General features: G+C 37.0%; 1 protein-coding gene across 1 annotated transcript in view; it reads left to right on the plus strand.

The window, feature by feature from the left end:
- The window catches only part of PHF6 (PHD finger protein 6), a 35,784-nt gene extending 12,273 nt beyond the window's left edge, over positions 1 to 23,511 (plus strand). Inside the window, exons 4-11 of the mRNA XM_072626528.1 lie at positions 4,454 to 4,587; positions 4,852 to 4,895; positions 10,927 to 11,096; positions 11,256 to 11,399; positions 12,118 to 12,222; positions 14,989 to 15,122; positions 19,896 to 20,025; positions 20,320 to 23,511. Of these exons, the coding sequence (XP_072482629.1) occupies positions 4,454 to 4,587; positions 4,852 to 4,895; positions 10,927 to 11,096; positions 11,256 to 11,399; positions 12,118 to 12,222; positions 14,989 to 15,122; positions 19,896 to 20,025 (861 nt within the window). The 3' untranslated portion in view covers positions 20,320 to 23,511. The remainder of the gene's footprint in view (positions 1 to 4,453; positions 4,588 to 4,851; positions 4,896 to 10,926; positions 11,097 to 11,255; positions 11,400 to 12,117; positions 12,223 to 14,988; positions 15,123 to 19,895; positions 20,026 to 20,319) is intronic.
- The last annotated feature ends 376 nt before the right edge of the window (positions 23,512 to 23,887 follow it).

A 23,887-nucleotide genomic window follows, 5' to 3' on the forward strand; every position in this document is an offset into this window, starting at 1 on the left:
CGTGCTAGGAAGATTATTTTGGCATCTATGAGAAGGATGTGTTGAAGACAGGAGAAGACTGGAGGCAGGAAAACCAATTAGTTGGGGCCACACTGAGGATGCTTCCTATTGAAAAGCAAGACATAGAGGAAGACATGAGTTGCATGGATAGAGTAGTAGTACTGTGTTCTGGTTAACTGAGGGTTCAGCACAGACCCTTTTGTGTTTTAACCCTGTTGCAAGTCTTTCTAAGAAATGTTCGTCTATATTCCTACCCTAATAAGTATGTTGCAGTGAATTTTTTATCTAGCTGAGAATCATGAAGCTCCTTGGCCTCATCATTTTTAACATTACATCTCATTGCTATTACTGTAGCTTTAGTCATATAAGGTATAGGAAATTGACCTGAATATATCCACTGTATATTCTGGAAATCAGTTTTCCTTGTAATTTTCCCCCTTTTTACCATTGACTATTCCAGCTAACTAAAGATTCTAATTAGTTCAGTTTTCCTATGAGTTACATGCTTGAGAAATTTGAAAAAGAAGCAAAGTTAGTAAGTAGAAGGAAATGGGGTGGGGGGCATTTTTGAGGGCCGAATGTTGGAAACCGAAGGGTTTGCAGGTTTGTAAATAACTGAACTCATCCCATGTTCATTTAGTAAGCATTCACCGTTTTTTTATACAGAGTCATCAGAAGTCCCTCTGGTCCCTCTTACAAACTCTTTGATTATTGTTTTGGACTACATATTTTTTAAGTTAACTAATTAGGTCTTAAAAAGTACATTGGAAAGTGAGTTTTTAGGACAGGCGTAATTTATGATCAGTTTACTTAGTTTAGATTATATAGCATCAAATGGAGCTTTTCTTACTTTGACTTTAACATACATTTTTAATGCAGGTGTTTTGCTTATCTATGCTAAAAGATACATTCCTTTATGATTTCTGAAGATAATTTAGAAGGAATAGCTAGGAAAGCAGAGACAAGAGTTTTGAGAGGTCCAATGAGAATAAAAACTGGGTCATTGATTATCACTGGCTAACATATATACTTTCTTCATTATCTTTTTAAAAAATCTTATAACTCATATGATTATACACTTAAGAACTTTTCTTGTTTAGTTGTATCTGACTCTTTGTGACCCCTTTTAGAGTTTTCTTGGCAAAGGTACGGGAGTGGTTTGCCATTTCCTTCTCCAGCTCAGTTTACCAGATGAGGAAACTGAGGCAAACAGGGTAAAGTGACTTATCCAGGGTCTGGTAGTGTCTGATTCATCATAAAGATGAATCTTCCTGCCTCCAGGCCTTACACTCTATATCCACTGCAGTGCCACTTAGCTTCCCCATGTAAGAGCAAGAAGGGATCTTATAGGCCATCTAGTTCACCCCTCTCATTTAACAGTGAAGAAACTGAGGCCCAGAGAGGATAAGTGATTTACGTGAGGTCACACACATATTAAGTGACAAAGCTAGGATCTGAACCCAGTTTATCTGATTCTTGGAATCTCATAGATAATTTTCACATGAAATTGATACCTTGTAGTCATCTATACTGAGTTCTCAGTTATTTCTGCTTAATGGAAGTCAACTCAATGGCATTTAGAATCCAAAAATAATAGTAACTAGCATTTACATTGCACAAATACTTCTTGGGAAGGAAAGTATGCTTTACCGGGTGGGGGAGGAGGGTATGTCATTGAATATGGGTACGTCTGATGTATTCTTAGACATTGCCATTGCCAAGCAGAGTGTAAGGTAGATTTGGGGCACAGTGAGTAGAGCAGTTGAGGTGGAGCATTGGCTTTTATTAGTTGAGTAGTCAGAATTAAGACTGGAGCTCGATGAGGGCTTTGAATCTCAGGCTAAGGAGTTAAGGCTTGATCTTGTCACAAATTACCATCATAGTAGCTGAATTCAGACTTTTGAACAGGGTAAAATGACTTACTGGGAATACATTTATACAGATCTCAATAACTCTTCTGTAACACGTTTGCATCTATTTCGGCAGATGTAAATTGGAAATTTAAATTTCATTTTCCTTTGGCTGTTTTGTTTCTTTTATACAGCTGTGGGCAGGCTAGATAGCTTAGAAAATTATTTGGTATGCTCTCCAGTCTCTTCACCACTCTTGAGTTGACTGTGGATACTGCTCCTGAACACTGGTTGAATAAAATTTCTGTTTAGCTATATGCCAGTGCTTTCAACAAAATCATTATCATCCTCACCCCAGAAGGTAAACTAAGAGCAAATAAAAGCAGCAAATTTTTCATTCTCTTCAAGTAATTTAAGCCATTTAATTGTGGCAAGTTTAGGTGCATAACTCTGCCTGAAATCTTTTAGCACATTTTAGACTGTCTCTTCTTTTTTATTATTTTCAACAGAGATGAGTACTCAAAGTATTTGCCATGTTTTTGTGTTGTTCTCCCTATTTTTGCATGTCAACAAAATAATTTATTTTTTCAGAGTGATTATACCTCAATAAGTCACATTATTTATATGGGCAATAGCAGTATCTCTGCTATTACTACCTTTGGGCAAGTCATTTATACTCAATAGGCCTCAGTTTCCCCCTCTCTAAAATGTCTTTAGACTGGATGACCTTGATGATTCTACTAGTTCTTAATTCTGTGATCCTCTGAGACACCGTGACTAAACCAATTTGAATACCTCACTCACAAGTTGCCTACTGAAGAAACCATCAGGAATCATATTATAATGGCTTTTTCCCCCCATGGGAATTCCTGAAGTAACTCCTGCAAGTATTTTGGCAAACAGAGCATTTCCTGAATATTGGGCCTAATATAACATTAATACAGTGGTTCCCAAATGTCCAAGGTTCACCTATAATAAGGAATTGTTTTGTTATAGCATATATTAACACATTAATGTGTTTTAAAATGGTAGATAAGAGTTGGAAAGGTTGGAAAACAAGCTTTACTGAATGCATAATCATCTCTAGTTCACAAGAATGACTTAAGGGAGTAGTTTCTTGAAATACAATATAATAGCTGACATTTATATAGCGCTTACTAAGGGCCAGGCACTGAGCTAAGCACTTTACAACTATTATCTCATTTGATCTTCACGACCACCCTGAGAGGCAGGTGTTATCATCTTCATTTTATAGATGAGGATCCTCAACTGTGGCAAGCAAAGGTTAAGTGACTTGGCCAGGGTCACACAGCTAGTTAGTGTCTGCAGCTGGATTTGAACTCAGGTCTTCCTGACTCCAGGCCTAGTGCTTTATCCATTGTGCCACCTAGCTGCCACTTTGGCAGCAATATTCATGGACATGTTCTTTACATTAGAATTAAGGAAAAGGAATAGAAGGAACTTTCCGAGCTAGGAATATTACTATCAAAGACAAAAACAAAGAAGAAAGGAAGTATTCGCAAATTCATTTAATGGCCTACAATCTCATCTAGTCAAAAAAATCCTCAGGAAAAAAACAAAGTTCAAAAATACTTACTTAATTGTAATGAAATTTTTTTACTCTTTAAAAAAAAATACACTTTTTAAAAAGTGGGGCAGTTAGAAGCTAACTATTCATGGGAGCAATCCAAAGATGAGGTGTTATTAACCATGTAAACTTATATGCATTTGACCTTAATATAGGAAGTGAACATGAAGTATTGTAGACTGTTGAAATTGAAGAAGTTTCATTATATTTGCAGCTAACTAAACTCCAGATATCTTTGAGGTGTTAAATATTAAACCAATTCCCCTATAGCCACCCTGAAAATTGATAGCTTACTAGATTTCCACGTCCTTTATGATGTCTTCTGAAAACTCCCTAACTTTAGTAGTAGTTTTTGCCCAAAGATAGGAATAAGTTTGTGCTCTTCTATGAGAAAAGTTATTTTTATGATAAAGGGTAGTTTTCCTTGCATGTTTGTTTTATGTAGTTTTGTTCATCTAGAGTTTCCTTACCTAGGACCTTGGAACTTGTGTAATTTTTTAAAATATTTCACTATTTCAGTTTAATTAGTTTCCTTTGTATAAAATAATCCTATGTATTTTATATTACACATTTAAAAACATTATTCTGAGGAGAGTTTCATGGACTTTATGAGCCTGCTAAAGGGGTCCATAGCACAAAACGGTTAACTTCTAATCTAAAGGAATCCTTGCTTGCAAGACATTTGGGGGGGGGGTCATGAACCCCTTTTGTAATCATTATTATTTTGGCTACATAGCTTTCCATATGAGGCTTCATAAATAATAACAGTGTAGACTTTGTCAGTTGTTAACTAGAAAGCAGAAAATGACTTTACAATTGAGATTAATTGGAAATTATTTCCAGGAGGGAAGGACCAAGAAAGAAAATAACATTATTAGTTTGAATATTGTATTGACTCACCTGTTTTCCTTGGTGGAAATTGACATGGAGCTAGTTTAATCATGTCATGGTCTAAATGAATTCTTACATACTAATAATATTCATGGGGGGGTGTTTTTTGTGTGTTTTGCTGTAGATGTGCTCTTTATGCCATTGTCCAGGAGCAACAATTGGCTGTGATGTGAAAACATGTCGCAGGACATACCATTACCACTGCGCATTGCATGACAAAGCTCAAATACGAGAGAAACCTTCACAAGGAATTTACATGTAATCATTTTTTCATATTTACCCTCTTTGTAAAGAAATCTCCAAAAATCTGCAAGTTTTCTCTATAGGCAAACATATCCTCTGGAGGTACTTTAACTATATGGAATTTACTGCAGAGGAGAACTGTAGGAATTTTGATATACTGAGCTCTTAACCCAGTTTCTCATGGTTGTGAAGAGTGCAGCATCTTGCTAGTTTTATTCATTGAAAATGAGCTTAATATCATTTGCTTACTTGATCATTTTTAACTGCTTCATTTTACAGGGTCTATTGCCGAAAACACAAGAAAACTCCACATAACTCTGAAGGTAAAACTGTTCAATCATTTTCTAGTTTCAAGAAGATGCATTAATTGAGTGAATTGGATTGAACTAATACATATTATTAAGAAATATTTGAAAATCCTAAATGGAGTTGGAAGAATTAAGTAAAGCATTAGGATAAATTGAATATACAGAGTGAAATGATGAGAATTCTCAAATAAGTATACGTCCTAAGGTTCTTGTTAAAGGTGATATGCTATTCTGTAGGAAAAAAGTTTTTGGTAGATGATTTATATGTGCAGGTAAGTGAGTTGGTAGGTTTTTAAAGTAGTAATTAAGATTATTGTTTGACCATAATATTTCAATCATTGTAGAATGTGTTGCGATTCAGAAGATTAATAGTTTCTGTGATTGTCAAACCTATTAAATTAAAAATCACAGTATGATACTTTTTTACAAAGCATTCTAACCAGCAGCATGATCCAGCAGAAAATGAGTAAACTTACAATATATACTGAATTTCCCATTTTAAGTTTATATAAAGGTGGATAGTCAAATTTCTGTGTACTTAGGCAAATTGCACGTGATTTTTGGAAAGCATGGAAAGCAACAGCTTTGATTCATTCTATATTGTCAACATAAAATGCTCTTAAGTTTAATCAGGGGTTTTATTTAATTTTATTCTTAGCACTTTGATTTTGGGGACTTCATACTTATGATATCACATATCCTTGAGGTAGTGAAATAAGGCAATCTGATGTGTATTAGCAGAGGAAGTATTCACACTGAGGAAATCACAGATCCTTCAGGTAGTGAAATAAGGCAGTCTATATATACTGCAGAACACAAACATAAAAGAGGTGCTGATGTATACTGTAGTTAAGCTTGTTTTATAAGACTTGGAGTTTAATTTTATTCTCTTTTTGACCTAAGTATAGACCACACTCCTAAAATTCTAAATTCCTAAAATAAGATCTTTGAAAGGAAAAAGGACCAAGGTATACCCTAAAAGTGAACAAGGCTAAGCTGCAGTAAAGTTGATAAAGGTCTAGCTTGAATGTAGCTTTGTTTCCATGACATAACATTTGTCCCTATGAGAAAACAAAATCTACTTTGTGGGTCTGGTTTCCAGGGATCTATTGCATGAATGAACAAGTACTGCCTGTATAACAGGAATGCACTAGAGCCTTGTGTACTAGCTTCATAACCATGTACTCTCTGTTAGATAGATAGACATTTTGCCATTACTTAAAGTGGCTCGTATGTAGGCCATTCCAGCTTATAATATCAGGTCAGTTTGATATGCAATGATGTTAATTTCTCCACTTAATATAATAGAATTTTCAAATAGTAAAACTTTGTAATTATGTCACCAAGAGTCATATATTTAAGAACTTTGTAAAAGTAATCTTTTTCTCAAAGTTGTAACTTTGAAGCCTAAAGTAGCGGAAATAGTTTTGAGCTACCATTCTAGGATACTAATCCTTGATGTTTTACAATGCCAAGCTTGGAAACTAAATGTATGTGACTCACTTGCTTGGTCTGCCGTTAGTTTGCTTTGTTGTTACCTGTTCAAAGGGACAGCCTGCTATGTAGATGGCTTCCAGTATGACCAGTCTTGAAGAGTACATACATCATTACCTCTCTCCCTCCTCTACTTTTACCCACTGGCCTGTACAAGCTAGCAAAAAAAAAAAAGCAAGGCCCTTCTGGATTGGAAATTGGGCGGGGAGGGAGTGTGAGGGGCCCTGGGTGACCAGGTATTACCATGAAAGACACACTCGTATCTCTTAGTTCAGTAAACATTTAAGTGCTTATAAGATGCTAGTGATATAAAGACCAAAGTGTGAGGCCATCCTTACCCACATTTCAGTTTCCCCAAAGGCCTACCATGCCTGTGGTAATGGTAATGCATAACATTAAAAATGAGCAATGGTAATCAAAAGTATGCACTGTACCACTAAGATTATTTAGATCAAGGTACTATTCAGGCCAGTGGTATCACTTCTTTTTCTCATCATTTTATGCTCTTTGGGGGGTGTGGGAGATCTAGAACATTTAAGCATAATCATAGTGGTTTGGGAGCTTTGGGTTTCTTTTGTTTTTTCTGCCAGTGTTACCTTATTATTTTGGCAATAATTTGATCTTATTGACAGTTTTTTTTTTAATTACTGCTTTATTAAAGTGCTAAAAACCATCGTACATTAGGTGGTGCAGTGGATAGAGCACCACTGCAGGAGTCAGGAGGACCTGAGTTCAAATCTCACCTCAGACACTTGACACTCACTAGCTGTATGACCTTGGGCAAGTCACTTAACCCCAATTGCCTCATCCTGGGTCATCTCCAGTCATCCTGATGAATATCTGGTCACTGGATTCAGATGGCTCTGGAGGAGAAGTGAGGCTGGTGACCTGCACAGCCCTCCCTCACTCAAAACAAAGTCAAGTGCAAGTCATGTCATTGTTTCTCTGATGGCATGGTCTTCTTTGGCAACAAAGGACCAACACACAGAGAACCTGACTGTGTAATGAGTGCGTTCTGCTATTCCAGTTGTTAGATAGCCACTCCTTTTTCATTTTCTACCACTCACCATAGGAATTGCAGGCTTTTATGCTAGTGATTGAAGGGAGATTGAACACATCATGAATTGCTCATCTCTGATGGTGAGTGCCATAATTCCTGTGTTAAGGCAGAAAAAAAAAGATGTTACCCACTGTAGAGATACTCTTCTTTAAACTACCCACCCCAGGGATTTGTAATAGATCATGATCACAAACCAAGTTCTACTTTACACTGTGTTAACTCTTAACTCTTCAGTTACACTATTTAAGACCTCCATCAACTACAGTACCTTTAGAGAATTTCAGAAGTCCCATCTTTATCACTACTGATCTCTGTATGACTTACATTGAAAAGTAATAGGCAGAATTTAAGTTGCATGTATGTGATTTTATAATATTTTAATAAAGTTAGGACATTTTATGTGATCCTCGCAATGTGAAGAACCATGACACACTTGAATCCACTTAAATTCACCTTCAGTATCGCATTAGGTTAACCACAGAAAAATTGTCAGCCCACTCATTGGGCACTGACAAAATGTAGGTTCCCAGGTGAAAACTAACATTTGCCATTTTCACTCATTTTCATTTTAAGGAAGCCAGGAATAACAAGACTCAGAGAAATTACCAGGAAGAGATGAAAGTATTGGGTTGGTCCCAGAATCCCTCTGTGCCCATGTAACAAGGCTCAGTTTATTTGGAACTGGAGAAGCGTAAAGAGGCAGTATTGAGGAATTCTGAATTAAATACTGTATAGTCAGTTGGACTAATGATTGAATTATCTCTTATTTCTAGTTATCTAAATCTTGTGGAAGTTAATACAGATTCTGTTTGCAGTGTAGCTCTGTAGAGCCAGGCAGACTAGTTCAGTAGGAAAAACCATGGGGCACTAAAAAGCATGTTAGCTGAGATTCAGAAGTCTGACTCAATGGAAGTTAGAGTATGATCTGGAGGTCATGTTGGAAGAGGAAAAACTAGGCTTTCCACCCAATTATTTCTGTTTTCTCCCCTGCTCCCTTTTAACTGTCCTTAATTAGTTTAATTGTTAGAATTCTGAGTGTGGTTTGAGCCCTAACTCAGCTGCTTGCTAGCTAAGCAAGTCATTTTACTAACTCTCTGAGCCTCAGTTTCCTCATCTGTAAAATGGAGATGATATTTGCACTACAACTCTCTTGCATGAGCATTGTGAAGAAAGCCAAGTCTTGGGTGAATATGAGCTGCTGCTATCTTCCCATGACATTTAGAATTATGTAGATCAGTTCTGCCAGTGTATAGTTTTCTTATGGCTTAATTCTCCCATTATTTATTTCCCCTTAATAATTCCCTTCTCTACATGGTGGAATGTGATGTGTGAGATCAGTGTTCAATGATTACTAGAGATAGTGCCTTCATGTAAAGGAGCTAGAAGACTCACTGCTTTTTGCCAGTGAGGGGAGAGGAAAGGATGCTGCTTCCTCCCAAACTGCTGTTGTCATTGGAATAGTGATGGGAGCAGCAGGGGAAAAGAAAGCCTTAAATAAATGACCATTTGGACTTGGCCCTGTAACAGGTGGTATCGAGAACAATTCAGATACTTGTATAAGCACCTCTGGCCTGTATGCTTCCCTAGACACTAGTTAAGAATTTTTACACTGAGCTGATGATTAGGAATTTGGAGTCTGGCTTCTCTGGAGGGTTACCCTGGGATGTGCCAAGCCCTCAGGAATGGGTCCTCTCACAGCAGCGGCTGGGCTAGCTCCAGCCACTGCTTCAAAAGGCCAAAACACCCACCCTGCTAGAGTTGTTCAGGTCATGGCTGCTGAAAAGAAAGCAGTCATGACTGCTGCTACTTTGGGGAGTACCTCTAGTGGCTGACCCTTGGAAAAGCCATAGAATTGGTAGCCATGGTTACTGAGGTTTTGCCTGGAGCAACTGTTGCTGAAATGTTTCAGGCCCAAGGAGATCCTTCTTCAATTGATAGGAATCCTACACACAAAAAAGGTAAGTAATGGAAGAATTTGGTTCAAAATTTAAAGACAATAATCTTAATAGCTCATGTTTCTTATAGTTTATAAAACCATTATGCTGCATTGGTCCTTCTTGAACCATGAAACAGATATCATTAGTTACTGCAAAGCATCTGAGAGAGCTTGAAATAGTGAAAATATATGCATTTGGAAGATCATTGCACTTCCTTTGTTTTCTAGAAGGCAAGATGAATTCTTCTGAACTCAATATTTTTGTCTGTTTCTGTGAAGAATAAGTAGTTATTACTGCAGTAAGGTACAGAAATATAGTCTCTTAGACAAATCCAGTTGTATGTAGCATCTTAGATCTCTGTCTCTTGACACATAATATTTTTTAAATATTTGGAAAGGAATTAGCATCTGCAAGAATAGGGATCACTGTGCTTTCTTAGTGAGGAATTAATCAGTGAAATGGTAAGACAGGAGATTAGCAGTGACCTGTGGAGAAAAAAAAACCAGGAAGGTAAGAAAAAGATTGCAGTAACAGTACTCTCAAACTTTCCTTCTTTTTCTTTTTTTGATATTTAAATGGTTAGGCTCTTTTTTTAAAAAAAGCATTTTCTATAGGCCAAATATCAGGCAAGTGAGTGTAATACTTTGCACATAATAAATGGTTAATAAGTGTTTTTGTATCCATGTATGAAGATTTTTCAATATAATTTAACATCTTACCTATGCTAGGCATCTAAATATATGAATGAATGGATCCAAGTCCAAGAAGGGAGATCTAAAATTGTGAAATATTGAAAAATTACCTAGGAAAGGTCATTCCTTACCCCATGCCTAAGGAGATAAAAGTTACATATGTAATTTTTTAAGTGTTTCTAATTAGTCATTACTAATTGAGATTTTCTACTGCTTTTTCCCTTTCAAAGTGGGTCAGAAATGCATGCAGTATATAAACAGCTGGCTTGATTTGATTGATAAAAAGAGAGCTTTAAAGAAAGCAACCTAGTTTGCTAAATTCAGTCACATGACTTCCTTGGCAGACAAGCTTATTTTACAGTTAAAGTAATATCAATACTTATGTTTCCTTCATCTGAATTATGTAGTTCTTTTCATATAAATTAGTATCTAGGTAGGTATGCTGTTAGAATTGAAGTCATCTAATTTCATAAAGAAAAAACAATATGAAGTAAAGCTTTCTAGGAACGTAAAATAACTAGAAATTTATGTATGATCTTTTTTAAGAATCTTAACTGGTAGTAGAATTTGAAAAATACTCTATATTGAGTTATGTGTTTAAGTCACAAGAGTATATAAATATGTGTTTTCTATCTAGTTTGTCTGGAGGAGGGTGTGATTAGACAAGAACTTTCACATTTGTTAAAATCCAGCATTTGTTAAATACCTCTGGCATGTTTGATACTTTCTGATGCTTTGAAATATATCAAGGTTAATACCTTTCCTAGAAAGTAACATGTATGCCAAAGAAGAACTTTTAACCCTAAAGACAAATAGTCATTGTTGCTCAATTGATTTATGTATACTTTTCCTTAAATTTTAAGCCCCTGACGTAGAAGAAAGTATCAATGAGCATGAACTGGAGCCTTCATCACCCATGGGCAAAAAGAAAAGTCGCAAAGGAAGGCCAAGAAAAATGATTTTAAAGGGGCAATCAGAAGATAATAGATCTACATCCTCTCATGGCACAGATGAAATAGAAAGCAGCTCCTATGTAAGTGGAATGAAAGTATATCCTTACTCATTTTGTGACTTCTAATATTGTGGCTTATAAATTGAGAAGATGTTCTGATATGAAATAACAAAAGCTTGAGTCACTGACATAGATTTTCTAAAAATTGCTTTCTTTTTTGGGGTGGGGGTTAACTTTCAGAGAGAGAGATCTCCACACAGAAGCAGTCCCAGTGATACCAGGCCTAAATGTGGATTTTGTCATGTAGGTGAAGAAGAGAATGAAGCAAGAGGAAAGCTTCATATATTTAATGCCAAAAAGGCAGCTGCACATTATAAGTGCATGGTAAGCATGGCTTCTTATGTGTGGTTTGTAAGTATGTCCTTGAAGTGTTTAAATAAATGTATCTTTTGGCTAAGGAAAAATAATTCTTACTGAAATTAGCACTTTCTATCAAATCGATGGTATTAACTGCTATGAAATTTTATGTTCAAGGGATTCTGATAAAATTTTCAAGTAATTTTTTGGTGAGTTGCCAAATGAAGGAATTTTTCCTTTTCTGCTCTTTTTCTTTTTTAAACCAGCTATTCTGTAGCATGGAGTCTTGCTAAAATAAAATGGTCTTTGAGCTCATGAGCGTATTTCTCTTTATTTTGCTTAGTCAGAATTTGTAGTAATCATCATTCTGTAGCCCCTCCCCCAAAAGGTCGACAGCTTAGTGAGTGTTATAGTGACCAAAGATCATGACTTGGCTCATGGTCATAAATCCTATATTTTTCAAGCTACTCACATCATTTATGCTGAGAGTGTTATTATTTAGGCAAGCCTTTCAAATGTTGAGAAAACATGAAGCAACATGGTTGTTGCCTTCAGACCTAAAAATATTTCCAAATCAAAATATTACTTATTGCCAAAAATGAGCCTTAGTGTTTGTGTCGGTGGTCTTCCTTTTGGCAGGCCTGCCTGTGAGAATACTAAAATGCTTGTATTTTCTACCCTCTTCCTTACCCTTCATTAAAAAGAGATTCTGGATTTTAATGTCCTTGGATTTCTCTTCCTTTAGTTGTTCTCTTCTGGCACAGTTCAACTCACAACAACATCAAGAGCAGAATTTGGTGATTTTGATATTAAAACTGTCCTTTCAGAGATTAAGCGTGGAAAAAGAATGGTATGTTCTTTTCTATTCCTTTTTTGATACCAGGAGTATGTGCTGTTTATCTTTCTGCTGTATATTTAGAACATATTTCACATTCATCCAGGCATTGAAAAACCTGAATATGAAGCTGCTCTCCTATTATGACAAAGTACATTTTTGGAGATAGATGATACTGACCTGTTTGAGGAGTTGATAAGTGGATGGCACTGACTACTTCCTTTCAGCATAAATCCTATACCAAGCAGTATCATTGAAAGAACTGTGATTGATGATAACAGGTTATTTTGTGAGCAATGGACATGAACTACCACATTCGGTGTTGCAATCTCAAGTGTTTTTAACTTGTTTAAGCAGAAAGGATTGTTTTTCAGCTATGTAAAACAAGTTTAGTGACTCCTAGGGAGGCATCCATTTTAAGTACACATGTATAGTCTAATTTCTCAAATATCCATCTTTGCCTTGCCATTAATATTTGAGAAATATGCTTTCACATGTTTTTAAAATATAACGAATTCCTAATATGCTGGATGTGTTTACCTGCTTATTCTTATCTGTAATTTCTGTATGTTTACGAATTACTACTTCGATTAGTGCTTATAGGTACTCTGAATTGTAGAAGATAACACTTTTTTTTTCAGACCAAGACTTGTCTTCAAAAATATTGTGGTATTGATGGTTTAGATCAGGGATTCTTAACCAGGGGTTCTTTAACTCTTCTTTAAAAAATTTTGGTAACTATTACAATATAATTGGTTTCCTTTATAATCCTGTATATTTTATTCTATTCATTTAAAAATATGATTCTAAGAAGGGGGGCCATGAGCTTCACCAGGCTGTCTGACAAAGAGGGGCTATAATACAAACAAGGTTAAAAACCCCTGCTTTAGATGCCATTACGAACATGTAGAAAAAGAGAAACTGAAAGACATTAAAGAGAAGTGGGAGAGAAGGTGGTTTGGATTGGTGATTTCATTGGTGTAGGGAACTCCCTGTAAGAAAAGTCACTCCACAGATGCCGATTGGCAGCACATCTGTAACTTAAAGAATTCTTTGAGACCCTGAGAGCTTGTGCCTTTCCTGTGATGGCACTGCCAGTATCTGTCATTGGCAGGACTTGAACCCAGGTTGCATTGACTCCAAGGCTGATCTTCTTTCACTTATTGCCAGGCTGCCCCTGAACAAATAGTAATCATTCTTAAATAAAAGTGAACTTTATAGGAGAATTTCTGTGAGAATTATTAAGTTTGTCATTGGTTCATCTTAGAACCAGGTCACCATAGTGACTTATCATCTAATCTTGTGGATATGAACCTCCTTTATAATGAAGTAGTCTGTGTCTCTATATGATAAAGATTAGTATTCTTTTGGGCATGTAGTATGATACTTTATATTATTAATTTTTCCTATGTGCCATTGATTGACAGATGTTTGAGGGGACAGATCTTTGGAGTGACAGTATTATTTCTGGAAGAAATTAATGGAAACTGGCTTTTTAGTAAATGTTTCATTATTAGAAATGTCAGTGGAGAATTTAAAGTGTTGGTGACATTTATCAAAATGAAATATGGCTTAAAATTATAGCAGTAACAATGGGGAGGAACTGGTCCTAGAATTTTCATTAGTATAGGGAATTCCCAGGTGAGGACACTCTCTACCAATGCAAGTCAGCACCTTCTCTGCAACTTTCTAGTCTTAGACAGTAAGTTACCTAGAGCCACAGAGCTGTGAAGGGACTTGCCCAGGTTCACACAGACAACCCTGTGTTAGGGACAGGACTTGAATCCAGAGCCACCACCCTTCTGTCTGCTCCGCCTACAAAAACCTTTACTAAGTGCTGTCCTCACAACAGTTTTGTAAGGTAAACAGTGCCAAAAGGATTGTTCCCATTTTACCGAAGAGTATACTGAAGGGCACAAGGAGGAAGTTAACTTATCCATGGTCAGATGGCTAAACTTTTGGCCTGCTCTTTCCACTACACCACACTGCCTCAACTTCTATTTCTATTTCTGCTTATAGATAATGGAAATGCATTTGTGCAGTGCACAGTTTAAAATGTGCTCCATATTCATTTGTACAAAAAATGAGATGCCAGCTGTATTATTAAAATGAAATGTTTGAGTCTGAAAACTGTGGCATACTTTTTCTTAAAAGAGCATATGAGCCTTTAAATTTTGACTTTAGTTTGTAGTTTTATTTATTACAAAGTTAGTTTTAATGAATATTAAGCTACTGACATCACTCCCAGTTCTCCTACTCTTTTTTACAACTCTATGAGAAAGGATGTTTATTGAATAAGTGTATGTGCTTCTTTGGTGTTGCACATTGACATCCCTAAAGTGACACCATTGAAATGAAAAAGGAGTATAGATATACATGAGAAAATGACAGTGAATAGAAATAAAACTGCACTCTTTTGTTTTATAGAAACTAATTTTCCAATATTTCACCATCTTAATATAGTTTTCTTAGCCATTTCCCTGTTGTTGAGCAATTAGGTTGTTTTCAGTCTCCCCCTGCCATTTGCTGTTAGGATCATCCCCAGGACAGCAGTCTCACCACGTCCCCATACTTATTTCAACATTAAGGTTTATCATTTTCATTTATTTCACTTGTTTCTAATGACATCTTAAAAGTGGAGTTAGTCTTGACTTCTTTGGTCATGAGTGGGTTCTGCCTTTTTTCACATGGTGATTTATTGTCTGCATTTGTTTTATGTGTAAACTGTGGAGTGAACTGTCAAGCCTACTCATGAGTACTCCTCTCTGTCACTGGTTACAGAAGTGTACACTTTGTAGCCAGCCTGGTGCTACTATCGGATGTGAAATAAAAGCTTGTGTGAAGACTTACCATTACCACTGTGGCGTGCAAGACAAAGCTAAATATATTGAAAATATGTCACGAGGGATTTACAAGTAAGAAACTACAGTTCTTAATTTTTCCTTTAGACATAAATAATTGTGTTTCAAAAGAGCACCTCACCTTATACTACTCTCAGTGTTCCCCATGACTTTGGTGGCACAAAGACAGGTGACTGCCCAAGCCATTTCTACTCTGGCTCTACATGCCTGGGGAGAGAGTTCCATCTGGGCACGATATTAGCTTGTTTTCTCTGGGTCTTCTGACATTGCTGGGCCTATGCACTGGTGTTGGGTTTCCATATTGGAGAAGCATTGCCACCTACCTATTCCATTAGATTTTTGCACAGCTGCTTTGCCCACAGATAGGGAAAAGTGGGGATTATTCATTGTCCTGACTTCTCTCCTATCCTATCCAAAGTAGAATTAGCTATCATCTTCTCATTGACCAAACTGGTTGATGGTTTGCTTCTGAGAAACATCAAGTATGTTCTCACTTGCAAAGGCTTGGCTTATAACTATCCTGTTTATTCAGTATTGACAGCCTAGGTAGCAAGATATTCAGTTAAGCAGGTTGTTAGTGGTCACCATGTAGGGTCTCATTCTTGCTCACAAAATTGATCTGTTTATATAATGTTTTATTATATGCCAACATGGAAACTTAGAATGTATTTGGGTATTTTTATTCCTTAGAAGATAATCTTTGTTTACCTAATCTACTAGAATTATTTATGAAAATAACAGTGTCCCACCTACATTGATTCCTTTGGATTGATTAGCCAGACTTATTTCAGTTTGACTTCTAAACTGGGCACTAGGAATTGTGATTGGCCTGTCCCCTTTTTTGTTCCCACATTCACACTGGGTTCCAGAAGCCTGCTATTTATTTTAAATGTACTCTGAATTCTGTTTTTCATAGAAAATACTTAGATCCCAGAAGAGAACCAGGATACAAGAGGAGTTTTGTAGGATGGGCAGAAGGGTGGGTGTTACCCAGGTTTAAGTAGGGGAGATGACAATAACTCTGTATCTGCGTCAAGGACCTTAAGAATGAAGCAGTGTCTTGAGATACCTCCTAAAGTGAAACTTGTCCTAACTCCATTTTAAGATTTGGAGTGGGGGCGGAGCCAAGATGGCGGAGTAGAAAGACGCACATACACATAGCTCTGAACCCACAACCCACAGAACGGCTAGAGGGGACCAACTCACGGTGAATTCTGCACCCAGAGGCCACAGAATATTGGAGTGAAGGAGATTTCTGTTCCGGAGAGACCTGCGGGCCTCTCGCGGGGGGTCCTTCGCACTGCGGACTGGGCGCCGGGACTGGGAGCAGAGGGCAGCCCTGCAGCGGCTGCGACACTGTGAGGAAAAGATCCGAGCGGGCTACGGGGACGGGATCTCCAGCGGCCACGCGGGTCCCTCCACCCACAGGTGACCTCTTTGGCGGGTCGAGAGGGGAGTGGGGTGCCCCCATGGCTCGGGTCCCCCCGGGAGATAGAAGCTGAGAGGCGGCTGCAGACAGGGGCTCCCCAAGCTGGCGGGAGCCTGGATCCATTGTGGAAGGTCTGTACATAAACCCCCTGAGGGAACTGAGCCTGAGAGGCGGCCCTGCCCCGACCTGACCACCTGAACTTAATTCTCACACTGAATAGCAGCCCTGCCCCCGCCAAAAGCCCTAAGGCGGGAAGCAGCATTTGAATCTCAGTCCCCAAACGCTGGCTGGGAGGACAAGGAGGTGAGGTGGGTGTAAGGAGAATATTCAGAGGTCAAGTCACTGGCTGGGGAGAATGCCCAGAAAAGGGAAAAGAAATAAAACTATTGATGGCTACTTTCGTGGAGAACAGACATTTCCTCCCTTCCTTTCTGATGGGGAAGAACAATGCTTACCATCAGGCAAAGACACAGAAATCAAGGCTTCTGTGTCCCAGCCCACCCAATGGGCTCAGGCCATGGAAGAGCTCAAAAAAAATTTTGAAAATCAAGTTAGAGAGGTGGAGGAAAAACTGGGAAGAGAAATGAGAGGGATGAAAGAGAAGCATGAAAAGCAGATCAGCTCCCTGCTAAAGGAGAACCAAAAAAATGTTGAAGAAATTAACACCTTGAAAACTAGACTAACTCAAGTGGCAAAAGAGGTTCAAAAAGCCAATGAGGAGAAGAATGCTTTCAAAAGCAGAATTAGCCAAATGGAAAAGGAGATTCAAAAGCTCACTGAAGAAAATAGTTCTTTCAAAACTAGAATGGCACAGATGGATGCTAAGGACTTTGTGAGAAAGACAGATATCACAGAACATAGTGAGAAGATTGGAAAAATGGAAGATAATGTGAAATATCTTATTGGAAAAACAACTGACCTGGAAAATAGATTCAGGAGAGACAATGTAAAAATTCTGGGACTACCTGAAAACCATGATCAAAAGAAGAGCCTAGACATCATCTTCCATGAAATAATCAAGGAAAACTGCCCTGAGATCCTAGAACCAGAGGGCAAAACAAATATTCAAGGAATCCACAGAACACCGCTTGAAAGAGATCCAAAAAGAGAAACTCCTAGGAACATTGTGGCCAAATTCCAGAATTCCCAGGTGAAAGAGAAAATATTGCAAGCAGCTAGAAAGAAACAATTCAAGTATTGTGGAAATACAATCAGGATAACACAAGATCTAGCAGCCTCTACATTAAGGGATCGAAGGGAATGGAATAGGATATTCCAGAAGTCAAAGGAACTAGGACTAAAACCAAGAATCACCTACCCAGCAAAACTGAGTATAATACTTCAGGAGAAAAAATGGTCTTTCAATGAAATGGAGGATTTTCAAATTTTCTTGATGAAAAGACCAGAGCTGAAAAGAAAATTTGACTTTCAAACACAAGAATGAAGAGAACCATGAAAAGGTGAACAGCAAAGAGAAGTCATAAGGGACTTACTAAAGTTGAACTGTTTACATTCCTACATGGAAAGACAATATTTGTAACTCTTGAAACATTTCAGTATCTGGGTACTGGGTGGGAGTACACACACACACATGCACACACGCACACATACATAGAGACAGAGTGCACAGAGTGAATTGAAGAGGATGGGATCATATCTTAAAAAAAAAAATGAAATCAAGCAGTGAGAGAGAAATATTGGGAGGGGAAAGGGAGAAATTGAATGGGGCAAATTATCTCTCATAAAAGAGGCAAGCAAAAGACTTATTAGTGGAGGGATAAAGAGGGGAGGCGAGAGAAAAACATGAGGTCTACTCTCATCACATTCCACTAAAGGAAAGAATAAAATGCCCACTCATTTTGATAGGAAAACCTATCTCACAATACAGGAGAGTGGGGGACAAGGGCACAAGCAGGGTGGGGGGGAGGATAGAGGGGAGGGCATGGGGAGGAGAATGCAATCCGAGGTCGACACTCATGGAGAGGGAAAGGATCATAAGAGAATAGAAGTAATGGGGGACAGGATAGGATGGAGGGAAATATAGTTAGTCCTATACAAGACAACTAGTATGGAAATCATTTGCAAAACTACACAGATTTGGCCTATATTGAATTGCTTGTCTTCCAAAGGGAAGGGGTGGAGAGGGAGGGAGCTAAAGAAGTTGGAACTCAAAGTGTTAGGATCAACTGTAATGTTCTTACCACTAGGAAATAAGAAATACAGGTTAAGGGGTAAAGAAAGCTATCTGGCCCTACAGGACAAAAGAGAAGACGGAGACAAGGGCAGAGAGGGAGGATAGAAGAGAGAGCAGATTGGTCACAGGGGCAATTAGAATGCTTGGGGTTGGGGGGAGGGAGGGGATAAAAGGGGAAAAAATTTGTAACCCAAAATTTTGTGAAAATAAATGTTAAAAGTTAAATAAAAAAAAAAAAAGATTTGGAGTGTTTTCTCATTCCCAAGGTGCAGTATTTCGTGGGCATGATTTCTTAGTGGCTATTATACCTAATACCTAGCATGTGTGTGTGTGTATATATATGTACACACGTATATATATGCATGTTTGTATATATGTTATGTGTCTGTATACATATACATATTAGGTATTATGTGTGTATGTATATTTTTAAAGAAAAAAGTGTTGTAATGAGTCAGACTAGTTAAATCAGATCTCTCCCCCCGCCTTTATCTTCTTGAATTGTGAGGAAATTTGACTTACATTTGCTTTAGCATAAGTGACTTCTAAGTTCTACTTCCTGCAGAGCAATTTGGTATGTGGAATCTTTTTCATTTTCCTTCTGTTCTACCTCCCTACTAAGATTTTATATTTATAAGCTTATCATATTTGATCATCCCTTACTTAGGGTTATAACTGCAAGAGGGCATTCTATGAACTGTGTAATAGTACCACCTTGAAGGATTCGTATACTTTTTTATGCTTCTTTCTGCAATTGGCCCTAAAGACTGCATTTGGACCATTCCTATACCTTTTTGGGATGGAAAGGTATTAATTGGAATGAGTAATCTTCTCATCGGGTACATGAGAGGCAGGCCAGATCATCTTAGCAATTATTTTCAATAATATAATTGTTCAAATTAGCTTCAGAACTAATTGCCATACTGATATCTGAAGAATGAAATTAAGTTCTATCAAATGGTAAACTGATATGCATAATGGAAATAGCTCATTTATTACTGTCTAAAAGGCACACAAACACCACTGGAATTGATATAATCCATTTATAAGCATATCTACCCTCAACAGTGTAAAAGAGCAGGCCAACTTCACCCACTAATACTAACATAGCATAGGTTCTCAACAGTAGAAATCATATGTCATCTACCATTTCATCTAACTTTATTTTCTGATGAATTTCTCCTTGTTGCTTTCATTGCTGTAGACTATACTGTAAAAACCATAGTGGAAATGATGAGCGAGATGAAGAAGATGAAGAACGAGAAAGCAAAAGCCGGGGGAAAATAGGAAGTGATCCTAGTGGCTTCCCTCAGCAGCAACTCAATGGAAACTAGGTATGGAAGTTATTGCTGATACAGAGATGCCTGTCATTCAGTATGTTACTGACATGACTAAATGCAGGTAGATTCAAAAATACTAACGTGTTTAGTTGACAGCATGTTGTTAGAGAACCCCATAGACCCGAGGAAGGTTCTGTAACCTTAGCTGATTTTGTAACAGTTTTAAAAGAGAGCAAGTGAGCCATTTTATCAATAAATGTAGCTGTAATGTCAAATTTGTAAGATACTCTTTTTTTTTCTGTTTTCTCTATTTTAAATTTACAATTGTTTTCATCATCTTTTGAACAGGTTCAAGGGACAGAGAGTTAGAAAACTGGGAATGAATAAGACATCATAACTACTATTCTTTTTCACTGTTTTCTAAAATCAGAAAGGGTTAGGAACTTTCTACTGCCTGACGCTATTAGATCCTTCATTGAGCTGCCTGAGATGTTCATGTGTGTGAGCCTTCAATAAGTGGCAGAGTTTTACTTGTTGATATTATGTAGTTTGTAGTCTGCAGTGTCTGGAAAAAAAATAGAAACACTCAATGATATGTACAGTGTCAAAAGTGAAGGCAGACATTGAAATGGACTAAGCTCTATTTCTGGACTGAATAAAATTCTAAGATCTGGAATGTGTAAAATGTTTAGTGGATTCAGTATCAAGGAAAAGTTGAAGCCAGTTGTACTTCACATTGCAGACGTGGCCAGGGTGACAGCACAGTTAATTATGAGTTTTGTGATTTCTCTACATGCAAACAATTGAGGCTACAAAGGAAGATGGCCTCTTGTTCTTCCTCTCTTTGCTTGGAAAGCACATGCATACAAGAATTTTCTTTACCACAAAGTGTGCTAAATAAAGATTTTTCAGTTTGTTCCAGTTGAAGTTGTTCCCACTTACCAGCATGGACTCCAAGCAACTGGTGAGCTCCAGTGCTTACGCCAAAGGGCTGTGTGTATTTTCTTTTTCTAACTCCCCTTGCCTCCCCGCCTTGCCCATACACCTTTCCTCTTTCCAAAATATACCAAGAGCTTTGGGCAAAAATGGTTGAAATCTTTATACTAACATATGGAAGCAGCAAATTAAACCTCCTTGAAATTTAGAGGGTCATTATTCACTGAGGAATTTAGCCACCGTGTCTGAAACCCACACCTCTCAAGTGCCCTGTTGTATGGAACACTTCACATATTGGTCCCAAGTATGAAAGTAGGTCTTGTGTGCTATAGGAATAATAAAGACTCTTTTCATAAAGCAGCAGTATTTCTTTTGAGTATGTGACCACTATTTTAGAAACCGTATTTAACATTTTTGACTTTTTTGAGTCATTGCTTTGATTTTGATGCCCTACTGTTATCTTGTGTGTGTAGGGCTGGCTCCGTGTGCTCCTGATTGGTGGTTCCTTAGATTGGGGTTAATCAGTGGCTAACTACTCAGTTCTCTTAAAAGAGTATTTTTCCACTGGCCCTTCTAGTGAGCGATAAGGATAGTTTCTTGCATTTACTTATTGAAGCACATGAGTACATTTCTTTCTAATAAAACCAAAAAACCTTTGTGGTCTGCCTGATACTACCATAGCACCTCAGTAGCAAGGTAGGAATTCTAATTTTCTACATTTGAAGCAAATCGACAAGCAAGACACATTGACAACTTGACTGTACATTGAGAAGATTATTCTGCAGCTGATATAAACAGTTCTTTTTTTATGTAACAGGTGAAAACTTACACTGTGCTTAAGATTTTGTTGCTTTTTTACTGTTAGTATTTTGAAGCCACGTTTGTCAAATATATTTTCACGCATATACTTAAAACAAGGGACCCAATTATGGCTATAGTCAAACTATTTTTCTTTTTTAATTTTTTTTGTTCTAGAAAGATAATGTCGTTTTAGGAGGAGCTTGTCCTGTAGGTTATAAATGTTTTCTTTTTGTTCTAAATATGCCATTGATTTTTTTTGTAAATATGATTTTCAAAATTAAACATGACTTGAATTGCAATGACAGATCTCTAGATAATTGTTTACCAAGGTATGTGACTTTTCCCCTAAAAGATCTGTACTTCAGTTTCTTACAACAGCTTGAAAATGGATTAGTCTAAATCTTGAAATCACTGTGTCTAGATCACTTTTTTAATATTGTGTGCCACAGGCATGGCTTACCCATGGAACAGAACACCTTCATTTCTGGACAACTACTGTATTGCTTTGAATTAAGGAAAGTGCAAGGTGTTTTGGGTATTATGGCCAGTCTAATATAATTATTGTATAAACAAGGACTTTCAATGCTCTAGGTGTCAATTGCTGGATTTGGTCTTTAGTAAAATTTAAGTGTGTCTGGGTTTCTTCAATCCATTCTGTGCCACTAGCAACCAGAATAGCACTTTACCTTTGGTTGACAGAACAAGTGGCTGGCTACCTATTCTTTCACTGTGGTGTGATGATTTGGCTAAATGATTTTTCATTCGTAATAAAATGTAAACTAAAGTCACATGAAAAATCACTTTGGGTCATAAACCTACAATATTCTAATTCTCTTCATATTTTTGTCATATGCTGAGTCAAAGTGCCTTACAATGTAAAAATTGTACAGTACTTATGTTCCCAATATCATCTTCTGGGTAGTAATTACATTGTGGTGTCAATATTTAGAAAAATGTACCTCAGCAGTGTATTTACTATACATCTCCTATGTCCTTAACTGTACTTTTATTAAGCATGAAAATTATTTGATCAGTATACAGCATCGACATAATTTTAAAAGCAAACAATACTGCCATTACTGTCTTTTATGCGTATTTTAGCTTGGAATTTTAAAGAGTGTCTTTTTTTTCTTTTTCCTTTTTTTTTCAAAACAGTGTAATCTTTGCAAGCATATATTGAAGATTATTCTGGAGCATTTACTGCCTTACCAGAAATGTTAGTAAAGAAAGTTCTTTATAGTAGAAAGATAGACTTGAATTTCTGTACTTTTAATAAGATCTATTTGTTCCTGGAAAAGAAAACAATTTAATGGGTGTGTTTTACTTTTCATTTCACAATTTTGAAGAATACAACTGAAAATAATTTATTTCCAAGATCTCTAATAATTTTAAGATTTCAGTTATTTCTTGCTCAGGAGTGCATCCTATTACTAGGCAAGTAATAATATAGATCTTCCATTGAGTCAACCTTTGTACACATAAATAGATGCACATTAAATAATCATCAGCGAAATAGTTTTATCTCAAAACAAACTAGAGAGGATCCTGGCATGGTGCTTTCTGAAAAGCACTGAAGTTTGTTTAGACCACATCCTGTAGCTTTTGCTGTCATGTACATCTACACTAAATACTAAGACAAGGAATGTGTTATGGAATTTCAAACAAACAAAAACATTCCCCTCAACTATGTTATGTATATTTTGTTCTTGTTCTGTTGGCTTTTATTTCCAAAATTGTAGTTTGCAGTATTAGTTTCTTTTTATTGGTATACTTGCATATATTCAATAAATGAGTTAAAACTTTCTTATTGGCATATGTCTTTTTTATGAGAGCATATGATAAGCTTCTGGGTTATCTCTATGAGCCATTGTGTGTTGAATTCCTCTTAACCTTGCATTATTTTGTGGTAAAATAGTTACAGTGTAATAACTGGTTGCTAACCATTTGTGGCAGGAAGGAAAATGCAAAGGTTAAAAATGTAAAGCATTATTGAAAGATTGAATGCTCTTTCCCTATCCTTCAGTATTAGAATCAAATCATTTTGGACCAAATAAAGTATTTTTATTTCTTTTGAAAATTCAGTGAAAGTTCCCCTCTTTCATCTCTCCCCCTGCCCCAACCTCCATTATATCTTGACCTATTAATACATGGATTTAGATATACCTGAGTGTGTGTTCAT

The sequence above is a fragment of the Notamacropus eugenii genome, chromosome X, assembly GCF_028372415.1.
Source record: "Notamacropus eugenii isolate mMacEug1 chromosome X, mMacEug1.pri_v2, whole genome shotgun sequence".
In the NCBI taxonomy this organism is placed as follows: domain Eukaryota; kingdom Metazoa; phylum Chordata; class Mammalia; order Diprotodontia; family Macropodidae; genus Notamacropus; species Notamacropus eugenii.